We start from the raw sequence: 23,461 nt of genomic DNA on the forward strand, positions 1-23,461 counted from the left end.
TTGATTTATCTATTTATTTCTATTCATTTATTGAATTTTTTAATTTTTTTAAATAAAATAAAAAATGTCATTTATAATTACATTTGATTTATCTATATACTCCATTTCTCATTGTATAACTGTATTGTTTTATTCTATTGTATTCCATCTTCAGGAACCTAGTATCACAACTTGCTCTTTTCTTCCGGTTGGTTTTGTTCCGTTTAAATCAAACAAAACACAAACTGAAAAATAGATTGAGCTCAATTAACTCGTATTATTCATAATGATTGCTTGGCTGTAAATGTGGTCAACTTGGTGCCAGTCTTATATCATAGATGCAAGCTGAGCCTTTTAGTTATTGCAACCTCTATCCACAACAAATGCCCAACCCCTCACCCAATATCTACAGTCCACTCCCCCCTCCACTGAATATTCATGGGGGGGCCTTTAAATTGCTGAACCTGCTGCAGTGCTGTGGGTGCCTCTCTTGCTGTGTGTCTGGGCCTGGTGGTGTGCCGTCTCACTGTTTACATTCTCCCATAGTCGTAGAGCCCTGAGCTGCTGCCTCTCGTAGCACCATGTCGAAACCCTTGTCTGACCATGACAGGAAGAAACAGATTTCTGTGCGAGGCCTCGCCGGCGTTGAGAACGTTACAGAGCTGAAGCAGAACTTCAACCGGCACCTCCACTTCACGCTGGTCAAGGACAGGAACGTAGCGACCAGGAGGGATTACTACTTTGCCCTGGCCCACACTGTGCGGGAGCACTTGGTTGGCAAGTGGATTAGAACCCAGCAGCACTACTATGAGAAAGATCCCAAAGTAAGTTCAAGTCAGAGCAGCAGCTGAGGGACGAGATCTGAACTCACATGAACGTGTAGATTTGTGAAATAAGTGAGTTGTTTTAACAGCTGTAAAAGATATGACTGCCTCACATCTTATATTTCAGATAAAGGAAGTTACGGAGCCTATAGAGTAAAACCAAGTATATGGTGGTGAATACTGACATTAATATTTGATTTAAGAACTGCAGCACACCCTCAGCATATGTAGAAAAGTCTGTTAGACCGTCCTCCATGTTTTCAGTATCATTCTGTCCTGCAACCTTGAATAAGATACTGAACATAAACTACAGTTTTGAGGGACTTGTCCTGTACTGTGTGTATACGTGTATTGAACAGATACATTTAAAAAACATGTAACATTATAGATTGTGATGCAATGTTAAAGATCCAGCAGTGATTTGCAGTCTTATGAAGAGCCCATTGTTTTCATTTGTATGAGCTATTTACTCCTTGAAGATTTCATTTAAATAAGAGAAAAATAAATCATTATCCTGTATCAAATTGAATTTTTCATTGCAGAACTGGAAGCACTGGATCAAACTAACTGTATTTAAAGTACTTTACAGTTAATCCACCTCATACAGATACAACAGTTATGTTTCTTACACATGGATACATGAGTATCTATGATCTTATGTAACACATGATGTAACAGTTTGTTGCTCATGATACTTAATCACATATATTGCACATAAATCTATGCACCAAACTTTTATTTGTAATAGATTACTTTTACATTCATTGTAATGGTATTTTTACTCAAGATAATTACATTTACTGCACATGTGTATGCACAGAACCTTTACTTGTAATAGATTTCTACATTCATACAAGTTGTACTTTTACTCATATTAACATATACTGCACATACATGTGCACAACTTTTACTTGTAACATTTATCTACAGAACCTTTACTTGTAAAAGATTACACCAACATTAATTGTAATGGAACTTTTAATCAACATAATAACATGTACTGCACATACATTTATGTGCAGATTTTTCATTTGTAATAGATTACTCCTACATTCAACTGTACTTTCAACAGCCTGACATCAAGTCATGACATTTAAACTTCACCCGTGCTTCTTAGCGCTCTGCTGGTATGCTGCAGCTCTTATAGTGTGTTGAAAGACGAAACCGCCCCATGACCCTCTCTGTCCCATCATCTCTGACCATAAAGCACACAGCCTTTACTTGTGTCATATGAGCACATGCCTCCGAGGGCAGCCAAGTTCATCTGGGCAACTGCAGGGGTATAAACAGCTCCAGAGAGAAACCTTAGCGGAACAATAGGAAGCTGGCGTCCCAAGAAAGAAGCTGCAAATTTGCAAACGCCACCACATTACCTCTCGAAAATGTCACAGGAAACCGTGTAATTTTAATATAGGGTTTTGGAAGCAGAGGGAAACTCGGCGTCAATTGAATTTACAAAAAAAATGTTCCCTTGTAAAAGTGCAAGATCATTAATAACCCTGCAGGATAAAAGACGATCATTTTTCTTTTCACGAGCAGTGTCAGTAGAAAGTTTCCTTGTGAACCTCGACTTGCTCCAAACTATCAGTGCCCTCGTAGCGAGACATTTAATCCTCACATTAAACTGGTTTGTTCTTCCATGGGCTGACCTCTAACTGTGAGACCATGTGAGCACCCGCCTTGTGGCGCTGAATGGTCAAAGATGAGTTCCTCAAAGGTCAATGGAATCATGGACAAGAACGTTTCAGCTCAGTGTAGATTTTTGTGCGAAGAGATCACACACTGATCAGAGCAACGTTACTGTTACTTCTAGATTAATTCTTCCCATGTTGCTGATATGCATTGTTGAATAAAAAAGAATCTGCATAATCAGCTGAAGAAAGGATTAAAGTCCGATAACATTTGGAACATAGAGAACATTTATACTCCAGGGGATCCTGTTAACCACTCAGTGATATGGCCAACAGTTGAATTCATTAATATTTAACTCATCTCTCCGAACTGCTTCTCCCCTCGTCCCAGACTTGAACCCCTTTAAATGAGAGGGATCAGGCTCAGGCTGACCTTTACAGCGACCTCTACAGGAGCTATTTGTGTCCGGGGCCCGAATGTGTATGTGTTATGCAATACCTAAAGAAACCCGTCCACCCCCCCTTCTCTTCTGCCATTCCTCAGCATGTGTCTGAACCTCCATGTCAGAGGAAGCCAAATAAAAAGGCACCAAATGGCAAAGGCTAAACACGGGCTCAGGTAACACATTCACTGTCCACATTGAAGCAAAACTATGAAATTCAAAGGTTTCCTTGAGGGACTGAGGCGGATGCAACCGTGACATTTGGCATTGGACGTCTCAGGTTCTTGGTTTCACGGCTGTGGAGAGTTTTTCTACAACTGACAAAAATATATCTGATTGTGTTCATATTTCAGCTTCTGGCTCTTCATTCAGTTGGATATTGATTATTTCTCCCTTTCTCACCCAACTGTAGCGTGTGTACTACATCTCCCTCGAGTTTTACATGGGCCGCACGCTCCAGAACACCATGGTGAACCTGGCGCTGGAGAACGCCTGTGATGAGGCCACCTACCAGGTCGGATAAACATTCATTGCTCTTAATACCTGTACAATCTTTACAAGCCACTGTAGCAACCTCTCAGAATCACTGCTTCATTCGTCCATGTTGTGATCTGCCCTCCTGTGTAGTTGGGTCTGGACATGGAGGAGTTGGAGGACATGGAGGAAGACGCAGGTCTGGGTAACGGTGGACTGGGTCGTCTTGCTGGTGAGTAACCCCCCCCCCCTTCATGTTCGTAAAAAATAAAATAATAAAAAACAAGAAAATATTTTTGTGTAACACCCAGTCGAAGGTTAAATCTGTTGTTGTTTCCCCACGTGCCATCTCTGGATTCCAGCCTGTTTCCTGGACTCCATGGCGTCCCTGGGTCTTGCTGGCTATGGTTATGGTATTCGCTATGAATTTGGTATCTTCAATCAGAAAATCGTCGACGGCTGGCAGGTTAGACATGTTCAGCTTCCTGGCCTCTGGTTGTCTTGTTAACAGAAAACTTAAAATGTTTGTGTCTGTGGGCGATAACAGCTGCTCGTGTTTCGTCTCCACTTAAATCACCTGCGAGATGAGTTTCCTTTATTGTTACCATGACCTGAGGTTACTTCGTCAGAAAGCTGTGGCCGTAATGAGTGTTTTTTTTCTACCTTGCAATAAATGTATGTCGTTACCCAGGTTGAAGAGGCCGATGATTGGCTGCGCTATGGCAACCCCTGGGAGAAGGCACGTCCCGAGTACATGCGTCCTGTGCATTACTATGGCAGGACTGAGCATCACCCTGACGGCATCAAATGGGTTGACACACAGGTAAAAACATAACTTGTAGGAGACACAAACACGTGAAATATGTTTTGTGAGGATACAGTCGTCTGAATGTGTGTTTCCCGCTGTGATTGGCAGGTGGTGTTGGCTCTGCCCTACGACACCCCTATCCCTGGCTACAGGAACAATTGTGTCAACACCATGAGGCTGTGGTCTGCGAAGGCGCCCTGCGAGTTCAACCTTAAAAGCTGTACGTGTCCGGTCAAAGTTTCCCAGCATGCAACAGCCGTCAAATGAGAGTGAACTAAAGAAGGTTATTTCTCTTACAGTCAATGTTGGTGGCTACATTCAGGCTGTGCTGGACAGAAACTTGGCAGAGAACATCTCACGTGTGCTGTATCCCAACGACAATGTGAGAAATTATGACTACATTACCTTTTAATCCCCTCAGTATATGACCATGTACACGTTAGTCTGGATTAGAGCTGAGAGGTAGCGACACAGGAGCTGTGGCCTGTATAGGTCCTGTATGACTATACATGTATAGGGTTTATCTTAACTCCACTGAGGGGTGGATTTCCATAATTTGGACCCCACCTGAGTCTTCTGACTTCATCCAGAGCCACCGTGTGCTCTTTCAGCTTCCTCCGACACTGTCCTTTATCTCTGTAATAAGACCTGACCACCGCATGCCGGCTCCTTGGAGGCTCGAGAAGGAGGATTTAGGAGATAACCATCTAACTCTCGATATAACTCATGTCGGGTCTGCTAATTTATGTCTGTGTAAGTGAGAGCAGAATCCATAGCGGAGCTGATACTCCTGCTTTGTTCAAGTCGTTGTAGGCTGAGCTTCTGCTGCTGTCAAGCCGTGTGTGTGTCTGTAAACAATATGGAAGCACCGCAACAATTAGCTGAATAAATTACTTTACTTTAATTTCGCCCATTAAAAATCTGAAAGTAGGAATGTTTTTCTCTGCTTTTACCCCTAACCCAGTTATTATAAAATTAATAGCTTTATTTTTGTGCCTTTATAATGTGAACTCCAACACTCAACACTTTTCAGAAGTTTTTTATATAATTTTTTAATTTAGGAATGCCCTGGTTCCAACAAATTCTGCCTCTATAAATATCTCATATTTATAAAAAGAATTGCACATTAAAGCAGACAATATTATTGAGCAACATAAATGGATGTTTGATGTAATGCTGAAAACATTATAATTGCATGATGATTCCATCAGATTTTGGCTACAGAGCCACTGCAACCTTTGTCTGACATGTTCACGAGTCACTAATATGCAGAGCTTGATGTTTAATGAATAAGAAACCTTCTGTTTGCCTGCAGAAGAGAATCAGACAAATATGTGTCTTTATGCTCAGTTCTTTGAAGGGAAGGAGCTCCGTCTGAAGCAGGAATACTTTGTGGTGTCTGCCACCCTGCAAGACATCATCCGCCGTTTCAAGGTCTCCAAGTTTGGCTCCAGGGAGGTTGTTCGCACAGACTTCAACAAACTGCCTGACAAGGTGAAGTGAAAAAACTCGACAAAATGGTTTCTGTCAAAAGTGGAAAGATTTCCCCCCCTGATGTTCTCGCAGTTCCTTCGTTAAATTGCTCCTGTCAGTGTGTATAACAAATTTTGGGTGGGTTTTTATTGTATCTCATTGGAGTGTTTGAGATGAACAGTATCTACACTGCACTTGTTTGTGTGTGTGTGTGTGTGTGTGTGTGTGTGTGTGTGTGTGTGTGTGTGTGGGCCAATTCTGTGTATTTAATGACGCTCTGCGTGTTCAGGTTGCCATCCAGCTGAACGACACTCACCCTGCCATGGCTATTCCTGAGCTGATGAGAGTTCTGGTTGATGAAGAGAAGCTGGCCTGGGAGATGGTGATGAAGAGCAAACCCTGACACAAACACAGAAATTAAAGTTCTACTACACAACTTTAGAATTTGCAACCATGACACTTTTCTTGCAAATGCATCAGCTAATTGGGAGATCATTATTACAATGTCTTTCATAGACAACACAAGCACCAGAACAACAAATGCATTTTTCTCAAATCTGTTATCTTTTATAATATTTATTTTGAAATATGATCTCACACAATAACATGTGTATTTATTGATGTGTATTCTCTGCTGGTGTCCAGGCCTGGGACATCTGTGTGCGTACCTGCGCCTACACCAATCACACCGTCCTCCCCGAGGCCCTGGAGCGTTGGCCAGTCGACCTATTCGAAAATCTGCTTCCCCGTCACCTGGAAATCGTCTATGAGATCAACCGCCGCCACCTGGAGGTCAATACTGCTCAGTGCAGCACGTCACAATTCCCATGTTACATTGAATGAGTCCTCGTGGCTCCTCCTCCCTGTGTGTAGCAGAGGAAGCAGCAGCACACTGTCCCTGTTTTCTGTGGAACACAAAACAATAATGCCTATGAATAAAATATTCTTATTTCTCTGTACTTCTGAACACAGGGTCAAAATGGGAATAAGCTTTTAAATTAATATGAAATTAAAATCATGAGGCTAGAAAAGCAGGAAAAAATTTAAAAATTAGATGTCTGATTTTCCCTGTGGTAAAATACAACAGTAGAGATTGGTGTGAGCTCCCACTGGTAATACTGCCGTGTACAGGGAATGTCAAAGAACAGACACAAAAACACTCCCACCTCCAAGCTGAATAGAAAATGAAACACATCCAGCATGAAGTGATGGGAGGGTTTAAAGACACTGGGACAATACACAGATTTTCATTTATAAACCTAGATACTAATGGAAATCAGCCTGTCCCTGCCAACTTAATATCATTACAGAAAAGCTGTGATGACCTGCTTTAGTGTGTCAAGATAAAAAAAAAAGCCATTCAGCCGGCCAAATTAAATTTAAATTGAAAAACGTATAATACAAGCTGCTAATTCATTTTGGTCTCATGTTCTTTCTTTGATTTGGCAGAGAGTTGCAGCCAAGTACCCGGGTGACAATGGTCGTCTGAGCCGCATGTCTCTCATTGAGGAGGGAGGACAGAAGAGGATCAACATGGCCCATTTGTGCATCGTGGGTTCCCATGCTGTCAACGGCGTGGCCCAGATCCACTCTGACATCCTGAAAGCCACAATGTATGTCCTTAAAATAAACACCCATTTGCCTTTGTGATCCATAATTAACGGCAAACCATACAGTGCACGTAGCGCTATCTATTTCACAAGTCCCCAGCCTCGGTGGTTTCATGTGCAGCTTCATCATCTGATGTATGTGATGCTTCACTCTGCCTGCAGTTTCAAGGACTTCTTTGAAATGGAGCCAGAGAAGTTCCAAAACAAGACCAATGGCATCACTCCTCGCCGCTGGCTGGTGATGTGCAACCCCGGTCTGGCTGAGGTCATCGCAGAGGTCAGCTGTGTTTCATAACACAAATTTGATATAATCCTTAGAATGGCTCACGATGGAAACTGACGTGTGTTTTATTCACCCTGTCTGACTTTCTGTTGATCAGAGAATTGGCGAGGACTTCATCCGTGACCTCGACCAGCTGCAGGGTCTCCGACAGTATGTCAACGACGAGGCTTTCATTCGTGATGTTGCCAAAGTGAAACAGGTGAAATAGCAAAAGTATTATTCTATATCTACTGCACAGTAATTGTGTGAGTTTGAAATCAACACCATCATTTTTGAGGCACAAATATATTATATTATAAACATTACTTTATTGCCTCTGGGAAATTACATTTTCACCCCCATTCAATTTTGGGGCAGGTCCAGACTTTCTTTATCATTGTGAAATTAGTTTTTTTTTCAAATTGTTTACCGATTTCTCAGAGAATAATGTATGAAAGAAATCAGGCACGTTAAGGGGACAGACATCTATAAGTGTGATGAGCTTGATTGAATTTTAGGCAACTCTTAGCCATTGACGGAGGTATGTGCTCTACTGGGTGCAGTTATAACTGAATATAGTAAATCCAGCTACTGTTCTAGAAGAAAAAGAGCATACTCCACTTTAACAGACCTGTGGCCCTTGTTCTATGATGCATCACATACTATGACACAACTGTTCATACATGCTGCACCAGCGTGGGCAGCATGTATGAACGTCCAGGAGTGTGTTTTCTTTTACGCCTCTGTGGTTTCCAATGCTTAATGATTTTATCTAACAAAGTTCTGTTTCTCACGATGCAGGAGAACAAGTTGAAGTTTGCTGTGCACCTGGAGGAGCACTACAAGGTGAAGATCAACCCCAACTCCATGTTCGACATTCAAGTCAAGAGAATCCACGAATACAAGAGACAGCTGCTCAACTGTCTGCACATCATCTGCTATTACAACCGTGAGCATGGGTTTGAAATCCTTCATTCACTGATTTTAATTGATTCAGAGCTTTTTCACTCAAAACAGAGACACACACACACACACACACACACACACACACACACACACACACACACACACACACACACACACACACACACACACACACAACCACACCTCAGTGAATCTCAGTGCATTAATCTCCTGATCTCTTTGCCAGGCATCAAGAAGGAGCCCAACAAGCAGTGGACTCCGAGAACTGTCATGATTGGAGGCAAGGTTTGTAATTCAAAAAAAAAAGGCATGGGCTTCAATGACAAATTCAACAAACACATTAATCATCACATTAACAATCTAACATTATTCCTCTCGCTGTCGGTTTCTTGCAGGCTGCTCCCGGGTACCACACTGCAAAGATGATTATCCGTCTGATCACAGCCATCGGTGAGGTGGTCAACAACGATCCAGTGGTTGGAGATCGCCTTAAAGTCATCTTCTTGGAGAACTACAGAGTCACACTCGCAGAGAGAGGTAGTTGCCAAAGCTGTGTCCTATTCTGATGCCTCCTTTCTCTATTTCTATCTTTTCTCATGCTCATCCTCCTCTTCACTTCCTCCTCCGCAGTCAGGAGTTTTAGGATTAACAGCATAAAAACTCAAAAATCCCTATCAAAGTCCTCAACCCTCTGTACACCTGTCCTTTTCCAGCCGTCCCTGCAGCCGACCTGTCAGAGCAGATCTCCACAGCCGGCACTGAGGCCTCTGGCACCGGCAACATGAAGTTCATGCTGAACGGCGCCCTGACCATCGGTACCATGGACGGCGCCAATGTGGAGATGGCCGAGGAGGCCGGCGAGGACAACATTTTCATCTTTGGCATGAGAGTGGACGATGTTGATGCACTTGATAAGAAAGGGTGAGGAACGAACGTACTTTGTCTAGCATGAACATGATTACCTCCACCAAGGACATTATGTTTTTAAGCAAGAATATGCAAAAAATACTATAGAGGTTTCCCTGAAACTTGGTGGAAGGATGTGGTATTGGTCAGGAATTTTTTGAGTTGAGACAGATATTTATGAGTGTTTGGTACAGATTCCAATATAATAATACAAGATGATCTAGTGAATTTAAATGAGGTTTCATAAGGTAACTATTGAGCCTTGGAGGTATGAACTTCACTGAAGGTTTGATCTGTAGCCAATAAACTCACATCACCTTGTGATATCCCTTGTCAGTGCTTCTGCACATGAGTGTTGGAAAAACACCAGCTGAGGGTTTCTACACTAAAAAGGTGTGGCCTTGGGGAGCCTGCCTGCGCCTCTGTGTCGGGCAGGCACTGACGACTCTCCTCTGTCATGAATGGGCTGGTTACCACAGCAACAGGCTCGGGCTTGTGTTTTTCTGAATGTGTTTATCATTTATTTTTGGGTCCTGCCTAGATACAACGCTGAAGAGTACTACAACCGCCTGCCGGAGCTGAAACAGTCTATTGACCAGATCGCCGGAGGCTTCTTTAGCCCAAAGCAGCCTGACTTGTTTAAAGAAATCGTTCACATGCTGATGCATAATGACAGGTAAAGGCACATCTAGCATTAGCAGCCCGAGGCGCACGCATGCATGCACACATACAAATAAGAATGTGTATAAACTTGCATGCTGGTGCGGAAAAGGAAACGGAAAATCAAAACACGACGTCTGTTGTCTTCTGCTTACGCAACAGAATTCAGTACTACACACACATACATACATTTACACTATGCATGTTGTATACCGTAGCTTGTATGCTGTTGTTCTGTATCCATTTTAAAACACATTTTCTTCCACAGATACAAGTGTTTCGCTGACTATGAAGAATATATCAAATGCCAGGAGAGAGTCAATGCTCTTTACAAGGTATATTCTTTAAAAGTTGAATTTCCTTGGTCATATTACCGCCAATAGAAGGAGAGACAGAGCTAATTATCTCATTAATAACTCATCTTATTCATTTCTCACATCAGAACCCCAAGGAATGGACCAAGAAGGTGATCCACAACATTGCCGGATCTGGCAAGTTCTCCAGTGACCGCACCATTGCCCAGTATGCTCGGGAGATCTGGGGTGTGGAGCCCACGCTGGAGAAAATCCCCGACCCTGACGAGAAGCCTTGAAACGGTCCTTGCGACAGCTGACACCCAAACTTTCGCCACCTGTAACAAGACAAACCATGTATCTACATGCATTAGCATTGAGAAGGCAGAACGTTTATATTCTACATAGCTGCATATTTACAGTATTCAGGGGACAGACTGATGTAGTGAAAGCATTCTCCTCTAATTATTTAGAGGGCTGCAGAAATCACTAATCATCTGCCGTTAACTTGATAGAAGAGCTTTGTGGTGGGTTTTGTGATTTTACTGGTGATAATGTTTTTATTTAAAAAAAAAATTAAACTACAAAAATTCCCACTCTAACCCATTCTGAATAAAAATGTTACGAAATTCTTTTTTCTACTTTTGTCATTCAGAAAAACACAAATACTCTGATTATTTGTCAAAGTATTAAGCACAAATGCACATTATGTATTTTGTTGCAAATATAATTCTATGCAATATACACAATATATACCTTCAATAATGTGAAACCTGTGAAATTATCTGGTTTTGTGCTGATTGTCGATGAAGTATGACTCTGTCCTCATCACAATGTATTTAAGCTGAAGTAAACCGGATTTCTAGCTGGAGAGCATCTCACTACTTATCACTGTTTCGTTAAAGTTCAACACCAAACTTTTCATTCTCTCAACAGCACATGTTCAGCACTGGTGTCACTTTATAATTATCCCCCTGTAAACACTGGGCAGGTAGGAACCAATAGCATGGGGGATGTTAATTAGAAACCTAATTACACATATTCACATGTATAAAATCATCTACTTATGATATACTATATACTTATATAAAACTATTATATTTACTAATAAAGCAATTTATCATAAGATTCAATAATATTTTGAGGGATATTATACAACCTAATATGTAACACAGATGAATTTAATAATACAGTGCTACAAACAATATTAAAACAAATGCCTAGAGTATCTATGGTTACAATAATATCGCTGAAACAATTATATGATCTTTAGAATCTTTATTCAACATTTAATATGTTCATATATATATTCTAACACGATGTTCAGACATATGTTCTAACATGATTTCAGATATAAGTTCTAACATAATGATAAAATATACAGTATCTTCTAACATGATGTTCAGATGTATGTTCTAAAGAGATGTTCAGGCATATGTTCTAACATGATTTCAGATATAAGTTCTAACATAATGATAAGATATACAGTATCTTCTAACATGATGTTCAGATGTATGTTCTAAGGAGATGTTCAGGCATATGTTCTAACATGATTTTCAGATGTATAATCTAACACGATCACTACATTTAACTGCCTCCATGGGCATGTGACAGACAACGAGCTTCTTTCACTCCATGACACCATAACTGATATGCAATAGAGGAATCCATTGCTGCTGTCATCAGTTCATCAACACTGACTTTATTTTCTAATGGATTCAGTGTCATTTCAGTGGAAATATGGAACCTGGCAAGTTAATTCATTATCACATCCGATGCATCAACCTTGCAAGAGTGTAAGACTGAGTATAGAGGATTTACTCTTGGACCAAATTTTGCTGCCGAGCATGTTCCTGTCACTGTAAACACAGGGAAGTGGCCAATCAATTCAAAGTGCTTTTTGCAAAATTTTGAAATTAAAAAAACAGGCCAGAGACTTCAAAATTAGAATCATGTTTCTGACACCTCAGCCAGTTTCTCTGCAAGTTCATAAAATCTGAGAGGCAGCGAATGTGATTCGGTTAACTCCACACAGAGGACAGCAGTGACCAGGCTGCACGCTATAATCCTCACAGCATTAGTCTGTAAACGCTGACATTCTGTTACAGCCTATTAGTCTAGTTTGGCTGTTGAATCCTGCTGCCAGACACATCAACATCTATCACTCCGCTGCCTGAAAAACGCAGTAAATTGCCCACAGAATGTTTCACTGGCACAGATATTTAATCACGTTATCAAGACATCTTTCAGTAATGCCTCATTGTGGCCTGCACATTAGCCAAGGCAACTCCTAGTGGGATAATCATGGTTGATAAAATACATTGATATATTATAACTCATTGTTAATCGTTATTTGAATTTTAAAACATGTGTCTGAAATTTTTCCAGAGACTGCCCCATGTGTAGTGCAGTTCATTAGATATTAATCACTGTTTTGAGTTGCCTGATGGAGGCGCTGTTGCTGCCAGAATGAGAAAAATCAAAAGGACCTTATGACACTTGTTTCTGTGTGTTATTCACAAGTATAAGCCCTGAACTGCAGAGCCCCTGTGCCAATTGAAAAAAAAAAGTGACAACTAAACATTAAGGAGTAAAAGTAAAGAGAAGTAGGTTGAAATTAACAAGAATAAGGAACCTTTAGCATCCATAAACTAGTGACATCCAACTCCTGGAGAGTTGAGGTGAGACTTCTCCTCTGCAACCTTTTGAATAATCATATTTAGATCATGTAAAAATACTAGCTAACTGTTGGACATTGAAAACTGATTTGCTGAATTACTGTCATTGTGTTCTTATTTCTTATTTTCTGTTTTATCCATTACTTTATGATTTTTTTTGGATATTTATGATTATTTTTACTTTTCACTCGCTCTTTGCTTAGGTTTAGGAGTATAAAATAACATAAATCCCTAGTCAGGTTTGCCAGAAGCCCAAGAGATCGATCCTACAGTCACCAGAGGAACCTAATTACATTGAACCTTGGATTCGTGGTTGAATCCTTAGCCTTGTTATTTAACCCTCTCAAGCGAGAACACTCAGTCAAACACAGTGATTCACTCATTATTTCAATCTTTAATCTGCTGCTCGTATTTAGCCAGCGACAGAAAACAGTACTGCTGATCTCTCTCTAATGGCTCAGGTGGGTGATTGTCGCTAAACTAACCAATGTGAAGGCTGTGTGCCGCCCTGGTTCAGCCCTCCAACACCCGATCGTGATAGCTACGATAAACTGCTGCAGTTTTCACGTGTGCGGTCGTCACTGATAACATCACTGCTGAGGCTCTGACTCTTCCTCTGCCAGCCCTCTACTGTCTGCACTGATAAACTCTGCCAAGGAGGTGATGTTGTTTTGGCCCCTGTCTGATTATTGTTTCAATTGTAAGACAGATTAAACAAAAACTACTGAACAGATTTCCACAAAACTTGGTGGAAGGATGTGGTATGGCTCAGGGAGGAACCCTTTACGTTTTGGTGGAGATCCAGATCAGGAGGCCAATCCAGGAACAATTTACACTTTTTTGTCAACATTTGCCCATGATAGGATTAATGAATTTTGATGAACTAACTTCGGGAACTGATATTTATGAGTGTGTGAAATTTAGTCGAGCTACACCCTCTGATTTTAGTCATTCATCATTTGATCAATAATAGACTACATTTATTTTATTTCATTATAAGCAGCCAGGTGATTTTTAATTTTTAAGACCAAGAATAATAAATAAATGTTGTACCACACTTGACCTATGTCTCCTTAACTCATAAACATAATCGTAGTCTATGATGTGGTTACATAACTTACATCTTTTACTATAGTTTCAATGTCTACATCTGTAAAACGTGCCACCGACATAAAACATATATACAGCCTTTATGGCATGTGTTAACCATGTGCTACATGTGTACTGTGTAGTCAGCACAGAACGCCAACACAGGCAGTAAGAACATTATGTAATGGGTAAAAGGAGGAGAACTGTAGCTTTCCTGGACTCATTGTTTTCATGCATTTTGAAAAACATGCTAATGTTTAGCGTTACAACTCAGTGAAGGGATCTCTGACCAACTTTGAAATCATAATTCTGCCCCTGCCTCAAACAGACTTGCGTTCGGTTTGACAGAAAAACGATTCGCTCTTTGAAGGCGCTTCCAATAATCAGAGCAGCAACGAGGATTCTGCAGAGAGTGAACGAAGCCACCAATTAACACACATGATAATAAATCGTTGAATCAACAAATATGAAAAGCCACACGAGGAGGAGGCTGAGCTGGTGCAGGGAGCTGCAGCAGTAAACGACGCTGGCAAGGGAACGTGAGAAAAGGAGGGGTAATAACGGGAAATGTCAAGAATAAATATGCAATGAGTGCTCTGCCTTAAGGCTTCATCAAATCGCATATTAGAGTAAATGACTGCAAAAAATATTCTTGCTAGTATTTGATGGTGTTCTGCACTTCCACCTGATCCCTGAGGACCTTTCAATACTTCCTCTGACTTAGTACCCAACAAAAGGTCAAAGTGTTATGTGTTAACTTAGGTTTGTTTGTAATGATTAACCGAGAAAGAGACGAAAAAAGTGTGAGTTCATATGTAATGTGTCACTGTTGTCAACGTGATAGCGGTGTTTGCCCGGGGGTTTAGTGCTGTAATAAAGTGTAAGATATCTCCCATTCTTCATGGTCTGTCGCTGAGTTGAAAAAGTTTAAAGTTTAATCTCAAATGGTCATCCAACAGCGTGAGATCCTTCACGAAAATGGTGTCATTTTTAAGAATCTCGATACTTGGAAATCTGTTTCTCCGAGTGCAGGGTAAATGTCATGAGTATTCACAAAGCAGGGTGTTATGGGTAACTGCAGGTCGCAGAGGCTCACAGCAGGGCAGACGGGCTGTGGGTAGAGGAGGTCCATACACATCCATTATATGGCTTAAGTCTTCTGGGGTCGTAAGGATGCTGCAGGGGGGGGGGGGGGGGGGGTACGCCCTGGACTGGTTAGTAGTTTAAAAGAAAGAGCCAAGAAACCATGAAAGTGTTTACTAACATGTAGCCATGTCGAAGTCTAATTCCAGCTTTAGATCAAACTTTCCCTCTCAGAGGATTTACACATACCAGCACAGATCTCTGCGTCTCAGACTATCTCTACTATTAGTGGATAAAATGCTTCAAGAGTGATACTTACTTGGAGCTAAAACTTAAAAATGATAAAGTTAGGACTGACATGCCCCTTACTTTAAGAGACTCTGCAGCTTGTGTGATGTTTAAATGCTCTTTTTGTGTGGTGCTGGTGTGAACTCGACCCTCGCGGTTGGATGTGGTCAGAGGTGAAAGATTCAAGCAGAGAGAGGACTTACACACTTTGAAAAAGGTCACTCCTTAGTTTTTGCTTTTAGCACATGCAGCAGGTAATCCTCCTGAAGTCTTCTTCTTTGTTAAAGTAAGTGAGTGAGATAAAGGAAGTAGGTAAACAATATAATCGTAATAATAATCATAACCATAGTTATCATAATAATCGTATTAATTACTTAAATTGTTATATGGAGACAAGGACGTTTTACATATTTGAGGGAGAAGGATATATCTAATGTGACAAAGACATAGACCAGGAGAGTTATCATTATGCATCAGACCAGGTCATATGCATAATGATAACTTGTTTCTGTCTCTTCATTTTATTTAGCTGATGACCTCACAGTCTCTGATCTGTTGCAGCACTCAACTTTCATTTGACTGTTTCTCTGTTGTCAATATTTCCAAAAAAGCCTAAAGCTCCCAGACCATCTGGTTACAAATTCACTGGTATCTTGTTTTTTTTTAATATTTGAAGCTATTCTACCAGGTTCTGCTGGTTTTTCAGGGCTCTGACCTGAAAGTATTCTGAAAGCACGAATCTGAACGGATCTGTTCCCTGATAGGAGACTCACAGCTGAGCAAACGGAGAGTTTATTATTTTGCTTTGGTGCACCTGCAGCTTCATTCAGCCTGACATCTCATGCTGATCATTACACAAGCCGACACATTCCTCAAAACTAGTCACCAGGACACAAACCATACAAACTGTCATATTTTAGCCACATGAACTCAACAAAGACAGTTCGAGTGTAACATTCAAATGATTAAATGGAAATAGCAGTTTTTGGGTTCAGTTTTGTAGTAATTTTACTATTTTGGTTCTGTCTAAGGATGCTTAGTCAGATTTACGTGACTAACAGAAAAACTATAACTTTTCTTGTTTGAATAGTCACACAAAGTCACTTATTGACTGCAAATTGTGTTTTATAACACAAGGTGAGTAAGAGGAAAGGTCAACGTGTTGAAATGCATTTGAATTGCTGAATACTTATTGTTTATCAGCTCCTGTTGGCAAACATTTGTTGACTTTTCTTTTTCTACTTGGATAAATCTTGCTAAATCCACTCACTCCCCCCATCTGATTTATTTTATTGACCTTTCTTGGGTATACACCGATGGGAACACAGTGTCTCAGGATTTCCACATGAAACCCACACACCCCCAAAACACACGCACGCACGCACACATACACACACACACGCACGCACGCACGCACGCACACACACACTATCACCCTGCACCTCAGATTAAGTAACCAATAAAGTGTGGGGAGTGTGTCTCAGGGCAAAGAGGGGAGAGAGCTGACCACAGTTCCGTGCCCACCCCTGATGCTGGAGCTCACTCGCAGTGAAACACTTCAACCCAACATTGTTCACACACAGCGAGGACTCAGCACTCGGCTGGAGTGTTCAGTGAATGAGCTGCTAATACCTCCAGAGGTTACATTGCACTTCCAATAATCCAAAGTTCAGGAAAGCTGCTGGAATTTGAGAGGCTATTACACACTTGAACCCGGTGCCGTTACAAGACGCCTTTTACTTCTGTTTGATTTTTTTTTTTAGAGGACATCTCTCTGGGGACATGTTGCCAGGATTTGATATGAGCTGACGGTACAGTGTCCTTATTGTTCTCGATGAAAGTGTTGCACTTTGTGAGCCGGCTTACCAATTGCTTTAGTGGATATTTTGTGTAGCCGGATGAGAGGAGGTAAGTTTTTATTATTAACACATTGTAAATGCACAACTATAGTCAGCTGATTCTATCCACTTTTCCTTTTTATTTTCACAGGTGCTAGAACAACATATTATTTTCTACACATCCAACTATCTTTAAGGAACCAGCCAACAGCCGGCTCTAGCAGCATCCATTAACATTATCAGACCTTCTGCAGAAAACAATGCCATTTGGTGAGCTCTTAGAGCAGGTGGGCAGCACAGGGCGCTTCCAGGTCGTGCATGTGACCCTCCTGTGTATCCCTGTCCTGATGATGGCCAGCCACAACCTGCTGCAGAACTTTGTGGCCACGGTGCCGTCTCACTACTGCAATGCCCACGCAAACCTCTCCCAGGCCCAGCTGAGCCTGGAGGAATCGCTGCTGATCACAGTACCGTTGGACGGGGAAGGGAGGCCGCAGCGGTGCCAGCGTTACGCTGCTCCACAGTGGCACCTCCTGGGCAAGAATGGGACCTCCGGCTCGGGGGATCTGGCAGATGCTACAGAGAGTTTGGATGCTGCCCTCCAGGAATGCACAGATGGGTGGTCCTATAACAATACTGTCAGGAGCTCCACAATCATATCTGAGGTTTCTTTTTTCAGTCCCATTACTCTCATTCGCAGTTCAAATATTAATATGATTTCCTGTCGTGTTGTAACTTGTGCTGTTTTTGTCTTCAGTGGCATTTGGTGTGTGATATGCACTCATTAAAACAAATGGGACAAACCATCTATATGGGAGGTGTGCTTGTGGGAGCTCTTCTGTTTGGAGGCCTTTCAGACAGGTAGCGTTCTTTTATGGATGTAACTTTACTGCTAAATCTTTTATCCATAAAAGAAACTTAGCTCTTCTTCCTATGTTTTTGTTAAAAATTGAAAATGCTTCATATGTGTTACACTTCAGATAATGTCATATTCTTGAGTATGGCCTAACTGACAAAACTCTTCTTATTGGGCTTATAGATATGGTCGCCGTATCCTCCTGCTCATCTCTAACCTGCTGATGGCAGTGTCAGGAACATGTGCCGCTTTCTCCAGCTCCTTCTCCCTCTTCTGCGTGTTCCGCTTTGGTTGTGGCTTGGCTCTGTCTGGCCTGGGACTCAACACCTTCTCACTCAGTAAGTTCTTTATTTCTGGATGGAGTGAAGGCTAAATTTAAACAGTCACACTGAATAATTGCATATGGATGAAGATGACAGGCCTGACACTTATCCCAGTATATTGAAGTTCTAATCATTTTATATTCTGTTAAATGTGTTTTCTTCGGCAATTATTTCTTTTTAAGTTGTTGAGTGGATTCCCACTCGCATCCGGTCTGCGGTGGGGACAACTACCGGTTACTGTTACACGACAGGCCAGTTGATCCTGGTTTTAATAGCCTACTTCGTTCGGGATTGGAGGTGGTTAACCCTGGCTATATCTTTGCCCTTCTATGTCTTCTTCCTCATTGCATGGTGAGTTAATTGCAAAGAGAACATGGTATTGCCCCTAGACAATAAATTACTAAACAAATATCTCACACAGGTGGTTTCATGAATCTTCAAGATGGTTAGCCCTGAGTAACAAGACCGAGCACGCCCTCAAGAACCTCAAGAGTGTGGCCAGATTTAACGGACGCCATGAAGAGGCAGAAAAATTAGACCTTAACGTAAGAGAGCACAGTGTGTTTGTGTTATTGCACCACCAATCTGTTTATAACTGTATTTGAAATACATTTTGATTACGAGAACTCTCTCTCCATTAATAGATGCTGCTTGAATCCATGAAGAAAGAGATGTCCTGTACTCAGGGCTCCTACTCTCTCCTGGATCTGTTCAACACACGCACCATGAGGACAACGACACTCTGCCTCAGTGCTGTCTGGTACATTTCCTGCTAACATTGTACAAAGACTCTACCAGATTTCTAAGCATCGTCTATGAAACTACAATGATGCAATTCATGTTTTCTACACCCAGGTTATCAACCAGCTTTGCCTACTATGGTCTTGCTATGGATCTGGACAAGTTTGGGGTGGACATCTACTTAATCCAAGTGATTTTCGGTGCTGTTGACATCCCCGCTAAAGTTGTCGTCAACGTGTCAATGAGTATAATTGGGAGGCGTCGATCCCAATGTGGTGTTCTTGTCCTCGCTGGGATCACCATTTTACTTAACTTACTGGTCCCTTATGGTATGTTAGCTTACTGTGATCCTTGTTTTACTGAACATTTTTGATAAATTCCTGTCTGGCTTTTCTGCTTGGTTTGTAGATGTGTGAAACTGCTGCTCTCTCCTGTGGTGTGCAGCAGGGTTCTACATTGGTTCCATTACTATTTGTTCTGTATACGCCTCAGATAAGTCATACCATTGGCAAATTTAAAGGGATAGCACACCAGAGAAATTGCATTTGCGTTGCAGCCAAGTCCAATTCGATGGAAGTGAAAGGGGATCAATTCTTCAGACAAAACAACACCAAAAAACGTAGCAAACCTCCATACTGCTCCTGTGGTGTCATCCAAGTGTCCAGAAGCCCCAACATTCATATTCGACCCAAACAAACGGTGTCATTTGTTTTTAGACTAGGCATGTTTTATAGGCCGTTGTTGTTGTTGTTTTACATGGAATTAAACACTTCCCTGACCCCTCCGTCAGCATAGTGGAGAGTATAGATAATGAGTAAATTGTAATTTTTTCGGTCAACTATCCCTTTAAAGTTATCTCATAACACCGTCATGCTGATGATACTCGGCTGTCTGTGTATTTTAAGCATAATGAGAATGTTTTGCACTTTTGGAGGGCAACTATTACAGCTAAATGTAGATAAGACTGAGACTCTTATCATTGCTCCAGACCACAAAGATTGGCATGTTGCTCAATTCGGCTGTGCAGCCTAATCTTTGAAATCTCGGTGTTAGGATTTATGTGAAGGTATTTGTCTTTAGGCAGCCCTACATGGGCAGGCACCTGCATACAACTCTGCCCTGCTGAATCTTTATATCACTAAGAGGTCACTAAGGTCTTCTGGCTCATAAACAAAAGTTGATAGTGCCTCAGACACTGTGGAATTCTCCTTCCAAAGGCAGATGCTCTTTGACCACTGTTGACACCTTCAACAGACATGAATGAATGAATACAATTGTATTTGTATAACGCCAAATCATAATACAAATGATCTCAAGGCCTTTTACCTAGAAGGTCAAGACCGAAGAATCGAAAGAGAAACTCAACAGTTCCCACAATGAGCAGCACTTTGGCGACTGTTGAGAGAAAAAAAAATCCCTCATTAACTGGAAGAAACCACAAGCAGGACCAGACTCAACGGGGCGGCCATCTGCCTCGACCGATTGGAGTGAGCAGAGAAATGGGGAAGAGAGGAAAGGTGGGTGGCAAAGAGGGAAGAGAAGAGAGAGAGGTACGGGGGAGGAGAGAGAGAGACCAGGAGCAGTTGTGTAAGCTGAAGACTTTTTTCAAACTGGCCGTTGCCTCATATTGTGCAGTCTGAGGTTTGAAACTTTGCGTGTTCTTCTGTCCTACTTCTGTACATATTGTCTGTGTTTTTGTGCGGTGTTTAATAATGTGTCGCACATACATTGTGTGTAAAATATACCACAATAGTATTACACACTGCAGAGACAACAGAGTGATCAAATGCATGTTCCACCTCTGTGCAGATAAACAGACGATTCGCACCTGTCTGGCTGTTTTGGGCAAAGGTTGCCTCGCTGCATCATTCAACTGCTGTTACCTTTACTCTGGAGAACTGTTCCCAACAATCATTCGGTAAGTCTTATTTACATATTCTCAATTATTTTGTTCACTGAGGTAATTCAGCTACATTCAGTTAATTATTTACTCTTGCATCTAGTGAGGAGATCTCCTTGTATAAATTAGGCAGATGAGGGTTTCTCTGGAACTATATCAGCCTTATAAATTAAAGGAACTATGGGACAACTTGTATTTTGCTGGACAAATTGGAAATATGTGCAACACGACACAATGTCTAGTACCAAGCTACTCGGAGTAAAGGTCATCAATTAGAACACAGCTCCAGGAGAGCTGCAGGTTTTTTATACGTAACTACTTTGTGTTGAATGAAAAGCCACTAGTAGCAAATAAAAAATATATCAAAACAAAGGTTCAGTGCAAACTGCAGAAGGGGTTTATGTGCCCTTTCTTCTACATACACATTGGCAGGTTAGCAGATAAATATTAACAGTGTCAAACAGTAGCTTCTACCAAGATTTGCATGAAGGCTAAACACTACAGATCATTATGAACTTAGTGACATTTTCATTATGTACGACTTGTGAAAACAGCTCGAACTCTTCACCAGGACGTGGCTTCATCATGGTTACATTGGAAACATATTTGAGGTTTTAGTTAATGTTCATGCACGTGTTCAGACGCATGGTCTCGTAAACTGTGATATGTTTTTTGTGACTGACATTAGTATAGCAATACTCTACACTTATATTATTTTTACACTTCACTAGAAACTAAGAATAATGTTGTTATATTATAAAAATAAAGTAATAATGTGAAGACAGTTGTAGTATTGTATGAATAAAGTTTTAAATGACTGGGGGTACAATAATATTACTATTACATGGAAAAAATTTTAAAGATATAAACAGCCAGAATTCAACTCTTTGAGGATCTAAAATCTCAGTAAACCAAGTCTGTGAGGATCTTTCTTGGGAGTACACTCAGTTTCTAACTCAATCTTTTCAAAGTCCTAATACTTATGATAATGTTGTGCTGATCAGCCAAAAGATCACTTGATAACTTTACAACTCCACATTCATCATTGTAATATAATCTTAAATCATGTCTTAATTCTTTATTTTTAATTGTCATATTATGACTTGATTCTCAAATTCTCTGATATTCTTTTCTTTAAGTGGCCCAAGTAATGTTGATAATGGCAGACATCAGTTCCATTCAAATAGTCCGCACTAAGCATTAACTTAAACCCATCTAATTAAAACCCTCTGACTTTGTATTGCAACTCTAAATATCCACTAAGATGATAATTATGTCTGTATTATTATTATGCGAGTTGTGCCTGTTCGTGGCATTTAACAGTACTTCTCTGTTTCTCAGTCAGAACGGTATGGGCTGGGTCTCCATGATGGCCCGAATAGGAGCCATGGTGGCGCCTATGGTTCTCCTCACCAGGGACTACATACCATGGCTTCCAGGTTTAATCTACGGAGGAGCTCCAATCCTCAGTGGGCTGGCGGCAATATTTCTTCCCGAGACACTTGGCTCACCCCTTCCTGACACACTACAAGATGTGGAGGAGAGGTAAGATGGTGCTGCGGGAGACAGGACGTGTTAATTCTTGTATGTCTCTCACAACATTCATTTTGTAACAGCTCACAAGATGACTTTATGGCACATTTATCGTTTGCTTTTTGTGTTTTCCACACAGGGGATCTGGGAAAAGATCCAAAATGTCACCAAAGGAAACGATAATCTTGCAGGACAAGCAGGCGAATCTCCTGAAGCAGAGTGCCTGAGGGCGTATGTAGTTCACTCCCTTAGGTTTCAACTGTCCGGCCTGTTTATTTGATTTCTGTGAAGAGCGTATTGTGTCCTGTGACTGCTGGACAAATGGAGTTGCTATATTATATTTGAACAGGTCAATACAGTGAAATGAATAGCTGCAAATAATCATGTTTATTTGTAATACAGTAGATTGGAGGTCTTAATCTAATACATTTTATATTTTAAATATCTGTGTAAAAAGATGATTATTACGCATAAAATCGTTCTACAGGTTATGATCTGCTTCAAGTGCTTCTTGGTGGTTGATATACACAACCCTGCCTTTTAAAACAAAACCACTCAGTGTCCACTTGGTCGCCGGCGACCAGGTAACATCGAAGTAACTTGAACAAATATTAACCAGCTACACAAAGTTTGATTCTCCACAATTCAACCTTTCAGGTCTTTTAACAGAAGCCATGAACAAAATAAATATAATTCATTCAGATTTACAAACTTTGTGAACTAGCAAGACTGTGAAACATCGGCCTCACCTGTAGTGAGTCTGTCCGTCTGTTCCTTGATTATTTATATTCTTGTAGTCCATCACCTTTCAAAAATAAAGGCTTTTCTCATGATACATATGAATG

The 23,461-nt window shown here is 41.0% G+C and overlaps 2 protein-coding genes across 2 annotated transcripts; both read left to right on the plus strand.

The window, feature by feature from the left end:
• Positions 1-560: 560 nt before the first annotated feature.
• LOC133019407 (glycogen phosphorylase, muscle form-like) lies at positions 561-10,586 on the plus strand. Its single transcript, XM_061085890.1, has 20 exons — positions 561-803; positions 3,290-3,391; positions 3,505-3,583; positions 3,714-3,817; positions 4,043-4,174; positions 4,268-4,379; positions 4,459-4,541; positions 5,510-5,653; positions 5,922-6,014; positions 6,278-6,424; positions 7,082-7,245; positions 7,405-7,519; positions 7,623-7,724; positions 8,306-8,453; positions 8,655-8,713; positions 8,824-8,965; positions 9,142-9,349; positions 9,876-10,010; positions 10,263-10,329; positions 10,437-10,586. The coding sequence occupies exons 1-20, from the start codon at positions 561-563 to the stop codon at positions 10,584-10,586; spliced, it is 2,529 nt and encodes an 842-aa protein (XP_060941873.1).
• Positions 10,587-17,520: 6,934 nt separating this feature from the next.
• slc22a6l (solute carrier family 22 member 6, like) lies at positions 17,521-22,843 on the plus strand. The gene is made up of 10 exons (XM_061086459.1): positions 17,521-17,928; positions 18,021-18,124; positions 18,303-18,457; positions 18,625-18,793; positions 18,864-18,987; positions 19,087-19,202; positions 19,298-19,512; positions 20,993-21,101; positions 22,425-22,628; positions 22,756-22,843. The coding sequence occupies exons 1-10, from the start codon at positions 17,524-17,526 to the stop codon at positions 22,841-22,843; spliced, it is 1,689 nt and encodes a 562-aa protein (XP_060942442.1). The 5' UTR covers positions 17,521-17,523.
• Positions 22,844-23,461: the final 618 nt, after the last annotated feature.

This window comes from Limanda limanda, chromosome 14, assembly GCF_963576545.1.
Source record: "Limanda limanda chromosome 14, fLimLim1.1, whole genome shotgun sequence".
NCBI classification, from domain to species: domain Eukaryota; kingdom Metazoa; phylum Chordata; class Actinopteri; order Pleuronectiformes; family Pleuronectidae; genus Limanda; species Limanda limanda.

Coding starts and splice junctions, on each gene's coding strand:
- LOC133019407 (XM_061085890.1), top strand. CDS start 561: ATGTCGAAACCCTTGTCTGACCATGACAGGAAGAAACAGATTTCTGTG. Junction 804..3,289: donor ACTATGAGAAAGATCCCAAA/GTAAGTTCAAGT, acceptor ACCCAACTGTAG/CGTGTGTACTACATCTCCCT. Junction 7,725..8,305: donor ATGTTGCCAAAGTGAAACAG/GTGAAATAGCAA, acceptor CTCACGATGCAG/GAGAACAAGTTGAAGTTTGC.
- slc22a6l (XM_061086459.1), top strand. CDS start 17,524: ATGCCATTTGGTGAGCTCTTAGAGCAGGTGGGCAGCACAGGGCGCTTC. Junction 19,513..20,992: donor TAACTTACTGGTCCCTTATG/GTATGTTAGCTT, acceptor ACCTCTGTGCAG/ATAAACAGACGATTCGCACC. Junction 21,102..22,424: donor CTGTTCCCAACAATCATTCG/GTAAGTCTTATT, acceptor TCTGTTTCTCAG/TCAGAACGGTATGGGCTGGG.